Consider the following 17,558-nt stretch of genomic DNA (forward strand, 5'->3'; position numbering starts at 1 on the left):
TTACAAGTTAAATACAAAAGCTTTTTTTAAATTTTTTTTTACTTTTTTTGGTTTCTGTATAATTTCAAACAGTGACAAGGTGACACTGACGTGTTCTACATGAATATGAGATGCAATGTTGACAGCAATAATTTATCATCTCTGATAACTCAAGCTCTTATTAACATCTACGCAATATTTATAAAAGCAAGAACCATTGTAGTTTCCGTTCATCAGTAAAACACACACAGCGGGAATTCAATGTGCGAGGAATAAGTAACCCCTCCATCTCTAACGCATCGTGCTAATAAAGTGGAACTCGCCTTCAGAAACAACATGGCTTCGCCGAGCACGAATCACTTTCCCTTCATCTTCAGCGCTACGGTCTCCCATAGCGATAATGACAGCGCTCTGAGCCTTAAGACGACAGCGGTTTGATCCAACACATTATTATTCCAGCAGAGTGTCTCATTGTACTGTTTACTGAGTGTGGGTTACACCATATGTGGGCGTAACGATGGTTTTCACACATAACAGGCACTGAAGAGCACTCCCCGACAATGATATGAGGAGATAATGCGGAGTTTAAGGCTTGCTGGTGTAGGAGTGTTTGGCAGTGACTGGGCAGAAATGAGATTACATACAATCACATAATGAGATGGAATAAATGTGGGACCAGCCAACGGGCAATACAAAGTCAGACAGCTAAGTAGAGAGTTATTCTAAAAAGGACATTTTTTCCTCACTGTAAGATGTTGAGAATGAATAGATTTCCTCTATATGTGCTGTGAGTAAAAAACTGGAGATGGCCTTCTTGTACTCTTTTTGTAAACCACTCATGATATGATCGACAGATAACATCAACTATTACAACTCACTATTGGCTGTGATCTGCCTCTTCAATTTATTATGTGGAAAACATTCAGAGCTTAATGACTCAAACCTGTCACGCAAAATGCGAGTTCTATGTCGAACCCCACAAAAAATGGCAAAGACGTACAAAAGCATCCAGTATAACAGTGTAGAACACAGAAACCACAAATGTAGTTCACCGAAAAAGGCAAAAATACACAGCTGTACCAAGAGAGATGGAGGTTGCTGCTTGTTTACGTGTCGCCATGACGGTAAAAAAAAAATGTCTATGATGTTACAGTATAATTGACATTTAATTCATGTTAGACATGCACTTAATCATATTATATGCAGAGATTACACATTAATAACCTTGAATATATAATGATACAGTGAGTGAAATGATCTCGGTGTACAATGAGATTGTATTTGCCCACTTAACCAAATATTTCCACAAGCACATGTAGCCAGAATCGTGTCCTACCCCATTACATGATAAGTGACAGAAATAATCAACACGCTTCTCTGATTGAATTTTTAGTAATTTGATTTCACACAAAAAATCTACTGCACGTCATGCCATAACTCTAGTGTCATATTCAGTCCAATCTCCACAGCACGATTCCTCATTTTACCCCCAAACTTGGCTTTTCCCTCACTGTGTTCAACTCTTCACACTGCGTACACTGTAGGGCATAGCGCTCTGACAGCAAATCAGTGTACATGAGTCTTGTTTATGTTAGAACGGCAGCATGCCCGCAGACAAACTGTATATGCCCCATTAGCTGAAACAAGATCCGGCAGCAGCGTACAGGGATAAGGGACATGGCGTAACAACACTGAAAACACACACTGCCGAAGCCACACCAACAACGCCAACTGCTATTCATTACAGCCGCTGATGAAGATTAATGCCATTAGCTAACGGTGCTACCCCGACTTCACAATAATCAACCCTGGATGAGAAAGAGCAATGGCGCATTTACACCCTGATCGATAAGACCACAAAAACATATACTTCAACATCAAACACCGAGGCATCGCTTTCAATCACCAAGAGACGCCAAAGCCGCCTCAAAATGATGTGAACGTATTGAGCGGGATGCTTTGAGATATTAATATGGATCTGAGCCAAGCAATGCGGTGTCTTATTGACTGTGTTGCTAGTCAAGTGGATGGCTACGACGGCAGAGAGGACAAGCAGAATACAAAGAAGGGCAACTGAACTTAGCATATTTGTGTAACGTCTACTTAAACCAAAAACTTTCACTAGTGGCATACCATAACGTAAACAATACACGTTTAAGAGTACACCAATGTAGGTTTACTTTTTGCATGTCAGGAAAAACTGTTTATGATTCATTTTAATAGGGCTTTTACTCCATAAGTAACAGAGATCTGTGCTGGGACTGTACATCATTCCTGCACTTTGTTACATTAAGAATGCTTTTTTGTGATTATATAAGAATGCACTGTCTCCATGCTATTTCTGCTTTCAACATCATTACATCACGTAACAATCTGCTTAAAGCTATTTCAGTTTGAACAGACTGAAGATAAAGTTTCATGCACGATCCGATTTCTTTATCAACCATTCAGAGTTCAGCAAATGCTGCTGTTACTATGAAGGAATCAATGGTGTGGCTATTCCAGGAAACCCAACACGGGAGGAGACTAGACAGAGGATTGTTCCTCACAAACTCAGGCTCTTCTTCGATCTTTCTGCATGTTCAAGAGTTTGAAAAGACAACATTTTTATTTTTGGAGATGGATGGATGATTCTACCTTGGACCAGCCACAATTCACTGCATGTAGTCTTTCTACAATGTTTTTTTTTTGGCTTGTTTGGTTTAAAGTGACTATACAGAGTTTAAAAATGGTAAAATTATCTAAATTCCTCTCCCTAAATGTTCCAACAATGTCCTAAGGTGTAGAATGAGCCCAGACCTGTTCACCACAACTGCCTCTAAAATCCTGCACTGTCACTCAAAAATGTGTCACTTCGGGTCCAAATTGCCGTCATGCACGAGCTTAATATAGAAGGTGCAGTTACACGTATGACCTGAGGTGGCAGTAGTGAGTATAAAATGGCCAACTTGCATCTAGCCCCTTTAAGCTAATTGCTATTCAGGCAATGACGAATACTGTATGTGCATCGCCAACCAACCATCAAAAAGCTTTAAAGACAGTTTAACATCGTCTTGATCGGTATCTTTTGTAGAAAAATAGTCCAAAGAATACAAGTGCAGAAAAGCTAACCATTTATCCCCTAGGAGTATAATATTGTGACGCCATTTGATCATATCACACACCGCCTTTAGCTAGAGCTGTCATCACTAGAGCATGCTAATGTAAAGCCTGCCATATCTTTTCCCACTTCTGTCCCACTCTATCCAAATAACCATCCAGCCATAGCTGCAAAAGGCAAGCAATCATAACTCCGTGGCAACTTGTAATTAAAACATCCACTTTCATTCAATTTCAGGCGTCAAGCCACATTTCTAGGGCGACATATTATCCACGAACAGCAGGAAAAAGAGGGACTTTGTTTATAGCTGTTTATCCGAGCGCCTGTGGCCCTTGTGTGGAGGATACTGATGAGCCGTTGACGCAAACCAACATGAAATTAGTCATTACTTCCACGCAGGGTAAACAAGATCATTAAGGAAATTGTGCATATAAATAGCCTCACAATCTTGTTAAATTAACTGGTTGAATTTGCGTGTAAAGATTGCAAACCCAAAAATAAAAACAGGCTATGTCTAAATTGTCACGTTTTGGATTTGTGCAGCACGTTGCCCAGATTATGTCGTCTGTCCGATTCTGGCCCAATATGATGATGCAAAGTCACAGCTTAATCTGACCATAATCCCTGAAAAACATTCAGCCCCGGCTCCTGCGCCGAGCACTGTTTGACCCTCTCCCAAAGCAAATAACACGGCTTTCGCTCCCCACAGTCCGGACACAATAGGACGTACACACAGTCTCCCACCATAGGACGTCCAAGGTTAGTTGGTTTTTCAAGGTACCTGATTTTTCACTAATGCTGTCCAAGGTCCTGAAATACAAAACAAAAAAGTCCTAACACGCTGTACAAAGTCAGCAATTATATTTACAAAAATAGCCAGTGTGGCATCCCTTATACACATATTTCTTTTCCTGACACTAAAAAGGTAATGGGGGACTTAATGAGACAATGTTGTTACTCTGACACTCATTCCAAGATGACAAAACCTTGATCCATCGGGCTCACATTGTAAAACAGGGAGCATAATGCCTAATTTTCAGACATGGATTGGCCGCCACAGAGATCTTAAACCCACTGAGAATCTCTGGGATGTGCTGGACAAGGCTTTTCAGTGGTCACACTCTCCCATCATCAGTATAAGATCTTGGTGAAAAATGAACGCAGCACCGGATCTTTTGGCATTGCAGGAGCTTATTGAAACTAGCCACAGTGAAATTAGAGTGTGTGACCCTTTATGTTTTGTGGAGAATCACATCCATTCAAATCTTGTTTCTAGGCGTCTAAACAGTTGAACGTTGATTACCCAAACCTATAATAACAAAACAATTTCGACAAATGATGTGCATGAAAATAAATATACCACGCACAGCCATCCTGAACTAACAGGACACAACAAGCCTCTGTCCTAAAGCTATGCTGTCGCCATCTGAATTTCAGGGTTTCATCTCCCACAAGGCAGAACATGCAGCACGCACTGTACTCTCGGCCAAATTGGGAACAGACTGCATCCTCCTCTGTTTGCCCTTTAAAACATCACTTTATAAACTTGGCTTCCTTTATTCCTACTTAAAGACTACACGCTCACTCACTGGCCAAGACTTCACTTAATGCAGTTTACAGAAAGCAGAGTGACTCAGCAGATTTGGACAACTTATTTTCATTAATGTGACAGGTTTATGCTTTGTTGAGATAGAGTGGATGTAGTGAACTGTGAATGTAGTGGCGCAGATAGGCGTACACTTCGGTCAGTCGACCCCTGGAGAGCTGTGGCTGTAGGGCGCGCCGCACAGTAATAATATTATGATTGTCAATAGTGTTTTCTGGAGATGTGTGTACAAAATGAAATAAAACCCCCCAAAAAAACAACAACCTTGAATGCTCATGCAAATAGCTGAACAGGTCACCATCCCAATCCCTGCCAAACACGTCCTCCTGGTGAACATCAGGATGATAGGACACCTGTGCCTGCAGCTGCTCTGTCTATTTATACACGAGCTGTTGTTGTTGTTGTTCCTTTGATCAGACTTACGAAGCATCTGTAAATGATGCAACGCAATGAGATGCAAGTGATAATGAAGAAACAAAAACTAATTAAGCTGCCAGCCTATATTCACCCAGTCAGTTTATGTTTGTTTTTTTAATTGAAATGCGTTTGACGTCCCATCATAGACGCCGAGATTGGAGAATGGCTGTTTCATGTTCAACCAGACGAGCCACCAAATCCACTGATCCAGTTTTTGTATGTATAGCCTTAAACTGTCAGCCCTACTCAGCTGTGCCTCCCAATTGTCTTCTGCAAACACAGAACCATGTCTCACCTCTGACTGCGACAGTGACCTTTTGCTATTACCGAAACATAGGAGCTCCTCAAGGTCTAGCCAGCCATAAACAATCTCTATCACCGCATTAGCCTGCGTTGTCCTTCCGTGTTGTAATCAAAAATAAGGACATATCTCCCACAAACGCACTGTGGCCTGTAATAAAGACCTCCCTAATAATCATTTGACCTATGTGTCCATGAGAAAGGCACTCAGATTTATTACCGGGAAAATGGCTTTAATGATGCAGTGGGGGATCAACACCAGGGGAGTTTCTGTTTTGTTTATCAACCTCTTTTCTTAAGTCTCTGGGAGGGAGTTCCAGAGGCGAGGGGGCCACTGCCTCAAAGGCCCTGTCCCGCATTGTGGAGAGAGCGAGGTCCTGGGCTGGTGGAAGGCAGTGGTGTGCTGCAGGGTATGGCGCGTCTATGTCCAAAACCAAATCGTGTTTTGAGCTCCAAGCGATGGACCACTTCTTCTGCTGAGTGCAACGCCTAGAATATACAATACAGCAGCCTTGAATAAAACATCAACTGCGGCCTGAATATTGATGCGGGGAAACAGCAGGAGAGTTGGAGGAGGAAGTGGGAAAGGGAAAAAAAAAGGAGTGGTTCAGGGAAAGGAATGAATGAATATCAGCATATGTGCCCTCAGAGTGTTTGGTCATCTCTGTGTCTGATGCCTCTGTGTAGAGACTGATAATGGGTTTAGTGCAGCACTGCCACACTGACCACAGCAGCAGGGGTAGGAAGAGGCCCAGGATGTACGGACAGGGGATGTGCCAAAATATTGATTTTGCATTGTGTCTTGTGACACAATATCAATACTTCCTTCCACTTTCATTTCAGATTATTTCATTAAGTAAGAAAGGAAAGGAACCAGATTAATGTGGAAAAAGACAGCAATGAGTCTCTAGTTATCTGGGTGACAATAGTTTTATGACAACCCATCCATCCATCCATCCATCCATCAATCCATTTTCTTCCGCTTTATCCGGGGCCGGGTCGCGGGGGCAGCAGTCTCAGCAGAGATGCCCAAACTTCCCGATCCACACACACCTCCTCCAGCTGTTCTGGGGGGACCCCGAGGCGACACCAGGCCAGCTCGGAGACATAGTCCCACCAGCGTGTCCTAGGTCTTCCATGAGGCCTTTATGACAACCCTACTTTAAAATGGATCTATTCTTATGTTACAAAAACATAATTAGTCGTCCTTCTTTTTAAACTTAAAGGAAGGACAACTTGATACGCATCAACTCGTCTAAGCTCAGGTAAGAACATATCTCAGTATGAAAAAACAGTGGCCTGTTCCTTTGATCATTTGATTCTAAGTAGGACAATTATAGGGGTACAAAAAAAAAAGAAAAATCTTCACCTTATCATATGCTCATGCTAATCGTCTTATGGCAATAAACCATATTCACTATGGACTGATGTTACCCTTGGCAACCTTAAATGTCATTCACCCACTTGAATTTGATTACTTTCCCTATACACTGGGAAACGCAAGCAAATAGACCCAAGACCTTTCCATTACTGCAAACTTCAAGCTTTTCATAACGCACGGCGTTAAAGCGGCGCGTGATTGATGCATAAGCTTTTGCGTATACGTTGCATCAGTACAAACCTTATTATGGCACATCTCACGTCACAGAGAACGGGTCAGCGACCAGAGTGAAGAGCTCGTGACTCAGACACTGGCCTTGTGAGGATAAATATGGCCATAGATGATGTGCATGTTGAGGGCTCAGACAGAATTACAGCGACACTACACAAACTCATCAGGAATCTGCCACTCGCGTTATAAAACTTGGATGAAGTTAAATTTGTTCTTCTTTTTAAGCCAGAGTCACGGTTGGGACTGACACATACAGCATCTTTATTTGTAATCAATTTTGTTATCACATATGGAGGTGAAGCTATAGTCACAGATAACCTTCCATGAGCCTGAACAGAAGAGTAATTGTGTAACAATATATATATATATATATATATATATATATATATATATATAAAAAAAGGACAAGAGTTCACAAAGTTGATCAGATACTGCAACATTAATAAAGGCATTATACCTCTTAGTACTCAGCGAAAACTTAAAATATTGAAGCATTACTTAATTAGTTTTGAATGTCCAGATTCATCCAACTTCACATTGACCGCATCAACTTGCAGTCGCAGTAATTACATTTTACTGTTGTCCAAAAAGCCCATAAGAGTTAAGTGGACATCCACTAATAAAATAATGGCAGACACTGCTGGCCTCTCTCCAGTGCTTTAACTCATTTGCCGCAATGCTGAACCAGGAATGATTTACATGATTAATAAAAAAGAAGATATCTATTCGAGAAGATCCCTTCCATGAGTCAAAGTGGAAACTGTTCTGTACCACATGAGTCTGCCACATACATGCCTCTCTCTGTAAACAGTCATCATGACATTGGCCTCTGGCAGAAGCATGAATCATTCGACAGCCATGGTGCAGCTGACTAATGTGACGCAATAAGCAAGCTTTTCCACCACAATTAGACATGTTTACAGCCCCTCTTCACATTGGATGTTAGAAGTCAATGATCCAGCACTGTACAATAGGCTTATATTTAATTATAGCATGACAACAATGACGCGCTAGGAGAGCTATAATTATTTCATCAGCAAACAGAGAATAACACCAAGCACGATTAGGTAGCCAAACAAGGCACTTTTTAAAATTAAAATTAATACACAGGGGGAATAGCATTGCAAATAAATCCTCTATGCAGAATTGAACTGGGCATATGACGGGAATATTACATTGCATCGTGATATGTTTGAATGTCTGCCGACTTAAAGAATGTGCCAATTTAATAACATCAAAGACGTTTTCTGTGAAAGTGATATTGCACAGTTTTAAAAGGGAAGATAATTATTTTCCATAGCGCAAAAGAATAACCTTCACATTGCCTTCCCTGTCACGACCAGCGGGATTACTATAACTGGAGGAATTATCAGCGAAAAGTCTAATAACCATGGATCAGATGACAGTATGTGCTTTGAATAGCCGCCTTCTGGTTCATGAGCAAATGCTAGAGCCCAATCTTGAAAGCTATAGCGCTGCACTGTAGTATAACCCCTGCATTTCTTCCTGGCACAGCTCCTCCTCCTCCACTGCACTTTGCTTTGCACCGATCTACCTACTCATCCCTCGCCCCTTATCTCCTCCTCTCCCCTGCCTTTTTCCTTATCTCTCCTCTCTCCCTCCTCCCCATCTGCTCCCTCCCAGCTGGGTCTCTTCTTTACGCTGCACTGCAGAATGGCCCGTGCCGATGACTCACACACTCTCAATCTGGTGCCCCTGAGCCCCGCAGGTGTCGAGACACATGCACTGACCCCGATGCCGTCCATTGACAAGCGGTCACGTTTTATCATCCACATTTGAAAAGCATCGAGAAAGAGAAAGGACTGTCCCCTTGTGCTACATTGAGCAAGAATGTGCTGTATGTTTTGATCGATGAAGGAAAAAGGTGTCACATTCTCAGGCAGAATTTGTAATGTGAAAAACAAGATGGCAGATTTACAATCTTTTTGTGTTTGTTTTGTTAGGGCTGAGACGCTGACTGGGCTACACCACATAAACGTGTAAGTATATAAAGCGTACATTATGGGGGTAATTTTCCAAGCATTTGCTCATGTGCAAAGCAAGTAGCACGTGCAAAGGTGGATCAACAGCAAAGTAATTTATGCATTTTTTACTCACGCAGCATTGGCTTATTTACATATCTCAGATTTGGGCCTCAATTATGTAATACAGGCAACATCAAATGGTAAATGTCTGTTCTGCATTTGATTTTTGAATTTTCTGTATTTTTATTTTTTGCTTGGTGATGTTGTGGATGGTTGCGCCCTCCTCGCCAATGATGGCACCAACAAACTGCGTGGGCACGAGCATATATAGGGGCAGGACTGAGTGGCCATTGGGTCGGGGGGTCATTCCAGGGCAGCTGGAGCGAGGCGTGCCCCTGGAGTTGAACCCTCGCCTAGGGCTGTTGGAGAAGGCGTAAAGTCTGATGTTACTGGGGAAATCTGATATCACTTGCCCTGCAGCACAAACACTCCAATGAAGCGCTCCCACACATGGCCCTGGCCCAGTAAGGGGGAGCGGGGGAGGGAGAGGGCCGTTTACCTGTATGGTGACTCAGGCCTGTCAATCACAGACCCATAGCCGCCCCCACCCCTCACCCCCACACGCTCCTTAGTCCTCCAGGAACGCCTCTTTCTCCTGCTTTTTTCTTTTATCTTTTATCTCATGCTCTCAGGCTGAGGCTATGGATGGTTTGGAGTGACTTGCAACATAGTAAAATGAGGAATCAACAATCAATCAAACAATCAAGCTCCTCCCCCAACCTCCTGATTGGACCTGAAAGCCCCTCCTTGTTCACTGTGCACGTGATTGACAGGCACGCTCACAGGAAAGCTCGTCTCATTGATCAAAGTTACCGGCGCCGGAGATTCTGATCAGTTGCTGATATCAGCAAAGGGAGGGACTTTAGAAAAAAAATATAATTATTCAAACTGCAGGCCCAGGTGAACAATTATCACTTTAAATTGCAACTTTAATGGGCAAAATTTGAAAATCTGCAGCTTTAATTATAAGGTAGCATAGTGTCCTCTCAAAACACAAAAAAAGCTGCTAACCCTGTACACCTCTACAAACTGGTTCTAAAATGCATTTTTACATTTAAACAAAAAACATAAACAAAAAAGAAGAAGATACCTGACGGCTTTCTGACAGTGGCACCCCAAAATTGAACTGCGAATCTTTCAATGACGAAATCTCACTGAAATCTTCCCATGCAGATAAATCACAGTCTAAATCAATATCGGGGCAGGAGCTGCACAGAAGGACGGTCTGGTACAGTACAGACATTAGTATTCAGGGCACTGCCAGGGGAAACCTCCTGTCGGACCAGGACTGACTGTCAAATGGAGGATTACTCTCCACGTGAAGGATAGCTCGTCCATTTTAATACGGCTATTCTTAATTATGCAAATGTGGATGGTGAAATTACACAGCACGGCTTCAGTCTGAACAGGAATACATGGCAGCGCATTCTCAAACTGAACCGGACTAATGTGTTTTCGTAATTACATTCCTGGTGATTTACACAACTACAAGCTGGCGACTACAATGTTACAACGATTCTTATTGGTAGTGCAAGTACGTTCACCACAACGCTCTATATGTTGTGTATGAACTTCACAGGGAGGTGATTGTAAATTAATCTCTGTTACAATCTACTAATCCTGCACAAGGCACGCCCGGATTAATGCTAGATCATGACATGACGAAATAAATACGAGCATAAAAAAGATACACATTTACATCCAGCTCAAGGCAATTCTCCACCTCTTTTTTTTTTGACAGCGACACAGAGCGAGCAAATCATTTATTCCGGAAAAAAGCTCAAAAACCAAGATCCCCGTAGACTCTCGCCTTTCTGTTCCTTCTCCGTTTTCAGCCACATTGGCACATTTTCTCAAGTTCTCTGCCAACCGCTCCCCCCTCTCCATCCCAGCTCTCGCTCCCCAACTCTGTATTGAACATGCGTGTGTGTTCCTTCAGCAAACACATGGCAGCCCACCGAGATGAAAAGAAATCTTCCGCCAGCTTTTGCACGCACGCTCGCTGAAAACCGTCTCACAGTGACAATAAGTATTCCTATAGCGCGAGTATTCCTACTGCGGTACTCCTATAGCACTGACTTATATAGTTACTACGGGCCGACCCCGCTCAATCAATGAAACAGGAACTGCAGAGTGATTTTACACAAAGAAAAACATTATTACTCAATTATAGTTTGAGATAATGATCAACCTCTTAAGTCCCACCGGAAACAGGCACATTTTCTGCAGATCACAAAGCTTCTTGGAAAAAGTGTCAAAAAAAAAAAGCAATGGAAAAGTGACAGAAAGGGATCCTAAAAAAATGTCAAAAAGTGACAGCAATGCGAGGAAAAAAGATCAATTTAGATTTTGTAGGTCTTATCTTTCAAATGCACGGTTCGATTCCCACCTGGACGGGGCCTTTCTGTGTGGAGTTTGTTCTCCCCGTGTCTGTGTATAATAAGCTAAACTAAACTACAGGCTGTGGATTTGGGTAAAGCTGAACTGGAGAAAATGCACTAAGTTAAGAGGTTAATACAGCATGGAAACAAGTGTCTACATTCAGCAATCTGCAATTATTTAGGCCATCTATTCCAAAAGTCCAGATTAAAGCTGGACAAAGCTCTAAAATGTTTAAATTATGCACTGTGGATTGAATATTGCCCTTAAAACATGAATCACAACACACTTTTTTCACAATAGGAGATTTTTATAAAGTTGGACTGTGATATACGTGAAAAGTCCTGCCAATAACAAACTGCCGCTCCAAAAAAGAGGTTCATCACACCTCCATTTGGAAAACCTGCCCTCACTATTTTACAATTCTGGTCAGTCGGTATCATGCCTTACGTTTAAAAAAAAAATCAAATTTCACACCATAGCCCCTTACAATCTGCACAGGCTAATACTATTCAAAGGCATAAATTAAATAAAGCAATTTCGAGCCGGGCCACACTTTACGCCCGGCTTCCCCCCGCCGTTCAAAATGGCCCCTGTTATTAATGCCGCACTACGACCCACTCTGTCCTTGGCTGAGGGACAGAGAGCGAGGGAGAGATGTCATTGTCAGAGTGAGAAATGAATTATCCCCTTGCTACGTGTGTGTGTGTGAGGGGGCTGGACGTGTGTGGAACTCGTAAAACCCCCGCAAAGTTCAAAGCATTCTGTCATTTATGGACCATTATATCCCAAAACAACTGCAGATACCGTAAAGCCTGCTCTGGAAAGAAAGAATAATATATATATTTTTTTTTAAACGATGCCTAAGCTACTTTCTTTATCTCGCACATGGGCAGAAGCTAAGATGTTTCAGACAAAGCTGCAGTGCTAATTAGCAATTACAGACGCATTGCACTATAAAGCTAATGCAGCGTTTTTGGGATCAGTCTGATCTGTCCCCGTCTGCATAAAAGCTGTGTTGGTGCTCATTTAGCTAATGCACTGGACAATGGACTAAAAGATTCATGACGAGCGAGAAGTCAGAGGTCAGGGAATCTGTTTGGGCACCAACACATCATTAGCATTTGAGCAGATGATCATGTTTGTTGATAAAGCGGAAAATCAATATAGGGTCGTCATGCTGGTGTATGTAGGGCTCATGGAATGCAGTCACCAACTACAACTACAGCTTTTTGGAAAGGGCATGGTGAGCTAGTTTTATGAAGAAGAAAAAATAGATACAATCAATGAAATACATAACTTTATACCCTTGTTTTGTGAGTCTTCAACTTTGATCTCATGAACCCCTTCCCTTATGTAATGAGGTGGTTCTGGCTAAACTATAATAGCAGCATGTCTTGTTTTAAATAGCCAGATTGCCATGTCTGCTGGGGACGTCTGGGTTGGGATTAGCGGAAGGTGGCAGGGGAGCAGAGAGATCAGGGGGGGCCTTCTGTCGCTCTGCCACTGGGAGTATCTTAGACCGTGTGGGGGGCCAAAACAGAGCGATAACGGAGCCTAGAGCTGACAGAAACGCCAAGGGACTTGTGCAGGGGATGCGGAAAAGCAGACATATCCACAGCGTATTCGCACCAATCACACCTCTTTACACCTCTTTACACCTTATCTACAGATACAAATGTGCCGGCGCCGTTCATCAGCGGTGAAATAGAGCCGCACAAATAGGTGCCAATCAAAGCCATCACCCGCATTTAACACAATCAGTCCGGTGGCTTGATCAAACATTAACTGCTGCACCTGTAATTCGTCACATTGTTAAAGTATGACAAAGGTATTAGCAGCAATTCACCTGCAATTCACGGTGTGAAAAGGGGATTGCATAATATGCTCAACCTATGCAAGTGGTTGTTTACGCTTTTTTTCTGATTGAATGAGGCCTGTGTCTATGAGCTCCATCTTGTAGCTGTATTTTCTAACACTGCAATATGTCATAACCGTTAAAAAAAAAGTAGCAAAAGTTTCCCCATTGTCCACCAAGACCACATTTGGCAACAATGTTCTCATTTTAAAATAACTTGTTTTCTGTTCAGTGGGTGAGTGGGTGAAAACTGACTGTCCAACAGTTGTTTCACCCATCAGGAATTTGGTTCCTTTGGTTCCTTTGGTGCTTGAGTGGAGGTATGCACTCACCAAGGACCTGCAGGTACTGGTAATGCAAGCGTTTGTACACTGGCCTAGCAGTGTTCATGAACGACCAGGTGCTTCCACAGCCAATAAAATAAATTCACCTTTGTTCATAATATTTCAAATGCAAAATGACCATTTAGCAGCAGATGGATTCAAGAGGTCTTTCTGCGGTTAGCATAGACTCAGTTCTAGAGTGTTCATAAAAGATCCAAAGGTCAATTTGATGATTGCCTGTCTAATTGCCAGTTAATACATAGCAGCATGATGTTATATTTAGTGCCGTCGTCTGACTCACACAAGTCACACAAACATGCAATCAACAGTTTGACGTCTGAAGATCTTGACCTTCAACCAGTGCACTGTCATTAGTGCCCCTCCGAGCCATTATCTCCTCTTATGTGCTGGACAACTGCTCACATACAACACACATTATAAGCGCGATGTGACTAAGGGTCCTTAGGATGCAGTATTTGGAAAGTTTAAATGAAACTAAAATCTTCATTCTCCACAATGGAAATGACTTGACCATTACTTTACCAAAGCGACGGCGCGGTTGTTTCAGTGCTTTGTTGAATATTCCATTTTAATGCTGCCCAAGACGTTTCACCAAACTTCTGATCACACAAACATCGGAACAGTCAGAGGAAGTATCAAGCCAGTGCACAAAGGCTGGACTCAAACATCACAACATTGATTTTTAGGGCAATAAATGGAACAAACCCATAAAGGGAACAGAGGTTGTCTGGTTGTGCTTCGTCACAACTTGTCAAACCTTTTATTCACAGCTGACAATACAACCCAAAATCAATGGTGTAGAGATTTTCACATTGTGTCAACTGGACTGGATTGATTAGAGGCTACATCTCACTCTTAAATCGAAGTATAAACTCAACCCATGACGACACAGTATCAACTAAATGAAGAAACAAGTGCGGTATAGCTGGGGCCTCAAATCAACAGTGATAGTGAACTGTTCTGGTAAGGTTAATACTAGATCCACAGATAATAGCATATGTATGGACACATTATATCACCATTCTTAGCACACTGAGATGAAATGTAAAACTGTTTATCCTCACATAGCCTAGCTAAAACGCAGCAGGCTACTTGATAGTAAAGACTGAGCCTGCAACCACTGAGCTCCATGCAGAAGCAAATGCCCCGGGCAGACCTAAACCAGTGCCCATTGCAGACCGGGGCAAAGCTGTCCCAGTCTGGCGCAGGGAACGTGGGTACATCATGCAGATGTTAACGGATCAATGAGGGCGCTCGCTGGAGAGGAATAAAAGCGTTTAGAGGGCGCCGAGGTCGTGGCGTGCCGATGGAAAGAGCGGATTTCCGCCAAGGCGCGATTCACGATTGCATAACCACCGCGTCGGAGTTCCCAGTGTGGTGTGGTTGGCTGAAACGCACACACGGTGATTTAAACCGGGAGCTGGCTACAAACTGCGCATTCCGATGGCAAGCTGCTATAGGGCTGTGCTCGCATCCCTCCCCGGTGTACGGAATGTCATCTGAAGGGTACGGGAAGGAGCTGATGCCCCTCGTGCCTTACTACACGCACAGAGCAGCGTCACACACTGCCCATAAACAAACACGATACGTTTGGCACGCATGAGTAGAATGAATAGACGCTGCGTGAATAATATATTTTTGCGCAGTGTTGCACCACGCCAGATTTACGACAAGTCCAAATCTGAGCACCGTAATGGAGGAGTACGATCGGAGATGGAAAGAGCAGCGCGAAAGCCCACGCTGCCGTGCATTTTACGACCGACATAAAGCGCATTAACAAAGAGTAGAGTAATGGGGGCTGTCCTACCTGAGTGGCTTTGTGGAATTGCTTCTTCAGCCCCGCTACGGACATGTTGGCTACGCGGTGGTGGTGCGGTCCTAAGTGGTCCGATGGGTGATCGTCGACTGAAGTAGATGGTCACGGTACTAACGGTGCTGCTAGGGGTGGTGGATGTTGCGGCGCGCCGTGGATAACCTCAAGTATACGCTGGTGACAACCCGAGGGATCTCCTGTGAGCAAAAGAGGCTGACTAAAGCTGAGCTCCGGTTATTGGATGTCACGGGCACATGGCTAAACCGTGATGACGTAGCTTGCGTTAAAGAAACCGCCGCCCCCCCCCCATTCGCCAGAGAAACGCACTTTTACGCAATCGTCGTGTGATAGTCTGTCAAACAAATATGTGTGGGTTTTAGCTGTTCATGCTGGGTAAACAAAATAATACAGTGTGCATTTGTGAGTGAAAGAAAGTAAAAAGGGCGCACTGACTGTTCTGTGTGGCTTAAGGATTACAAGGGGAGCTCCAGCACCATGGACAGCGCCTTCTAAGAAATAGCTCCTGGAGAACTTGAAATAGCAAAGGAAAAAAAAAGGGAAAAAAAGCTGGCTACTAATTAATTAATTTATTTACGTAATTCATGTTTTATTGTTCCCAAAGTGTAACTACTGCTCATATTTCATTGCAAAAAAAATATGCAACAAAGGCTCTGGTTACGAAGCGGTCATCTATAACCGGAAAATTGGCAGTTCAAACCATGGCCAGTTTATAGTGTTGTTGTGTCTTTGGGCAAGGCGCTTCATCTACACGGCCTGTGAGAGTGAGTGGTTGGTGAAGGGCTGATGCCGCAGATTGGCACCCAAGCTTCTGTCAGTCTGTATTGACTTCATCATGTACGAACCAAAGTATGTTGTTTAACAAAAAGCCAAACTAGGTTAGACTCACAAACTAAAGCATGAGATGTGAGATAAAATAGACTATTTTCATGGTACATTTGATCTTAACTAGCCTATTTGTTATTAAAAAAAAAAAGAGCCCAACTCCATAGTGATACAGTACATTTTCATATTTTGTGAAGTGTAATTCAAATTATTCACTGCATGCTTTTCAAGGTGTGAAACTTGGCACGATCTTGAGGCTCAACAAACACTAAAGGCCTATAATTAATCGTGTTTGTTGAGCCCCAAGATCCCACACGGCACAGACAGAAAGTGCCTCCTTCGATGTCAGCGTGGCATTTACAGTACAGCACCCAAAGGAGCACCTGTCCTTTATTGACATCTAATAGTAGATGAAGCCTCAGGATTTTTACCAAGGCAGAGAGTGGGGAGAATACTTTAAACATGTGTTTTGTAAAAGAATACCAGATCTTTGCCTTAAAATGTATTTTGAAACATATTCTGTTATATTGTCATAAAAAAAATGAATACAAAATAAATTCAGAATCTCTGGGACAAAAGCCTGGATTTCGGGACGTCTGGTCATATTGAATGCTACATGTTCTTCTAAATACTTCATTTCTACTGGATATTCAGCTGAATTTTTAAATGTAAGAATATGTCAAAACATTCAGAAGAAGCTGATTTTGGCTCAACTTGACTTGACTGTGCAATGTGTGTAACGAAGTCTAGAGTTTTTACAGCGTCCAGAGCAGATTATCAAGCACTAACCTTTTATGCTGCGTTCCAGGCAAAAAGCTCTTTTTAGCTGTTAACTGTTGTAGCATTAGCTGCATACAACTTTATTCGGTTGGAACGTTCTGAGGTCGTACTGTTGATATTCAAGAGGAAAATCTGAGACCAGATGCCTGGGCCTCATTTCTATTTCCAATCAAATTCAGCCGAAAGCAACGGCCAAGTACAGTTTCACTGTCCACTCTCCAAAGCCTTTCAGTTGGCTTCATTATGTTAATATTTTACTTTAATGAATCGCTAGTTTTATGGTTAATGTTAGTGACAGGGTTTTGGTTAAGGTTAGTGACAGGGTTATGGTTAAGGTTAGTGACAGGGTTATGGTTAATGTTAGTGACAGGGTTATGGTTAAGGTTAGTGACAGGGTTATGGTTAATGTTAGTGACAGGAATAGGAGAAGAGCCATAACATTCTTTTGGCAGCAAACTCCCACAAACATTTCTGGAAATATA

The 17,558-nt window shown here is 42.6% G+C and overlaps 1 protein-coding gene across 3 annotated transcripts in view; it reads right to left on the reverse strand.

Moving 5' to 3' along the window:
• sh3gl2a (SH3 domain containing GRB2 like 2a, endophilin A1) overlaps nucleotides 1-15,695 on the reverse strand; it is a 37,218-nt gene extending 21,523 nt beyond the window's left edge. For 2 of the 3 annotated variants that reach the window (XM_079553863.1, XM_079553865.1), the window contains exon 1: nucleotides 15,448-15,694. In XM_079553863.1, coding sequence (XP_079409989.1) covers nucleotides 15,448-15,492 — 45 coding nt within the window. In that variant the 5' untranslated portion in view covers nucleotides 15,493-15,694. Of the gene's footprint in view, nucleotides 1-15,447 lie in introns of all 3 variants that reach the window. The other variant, XM_079553864.1, reaches the window with a different exon arrangement.
• Nucleotides 15,696-17,558: the final 1,863 nt, after the last annotated feature.

The sequence above is a fragment of the Gobius niger genome (assembly GCF_951799975.1).
Source record: "Gobius niger genome assembly, chromosome: 3".
Classification (NCBI taxonomy): Eukaryota; Metazoa; Chordata; class Actinopteri; order Gobiiformes; family Gobiidae; genus Gobius; species Gobius niger.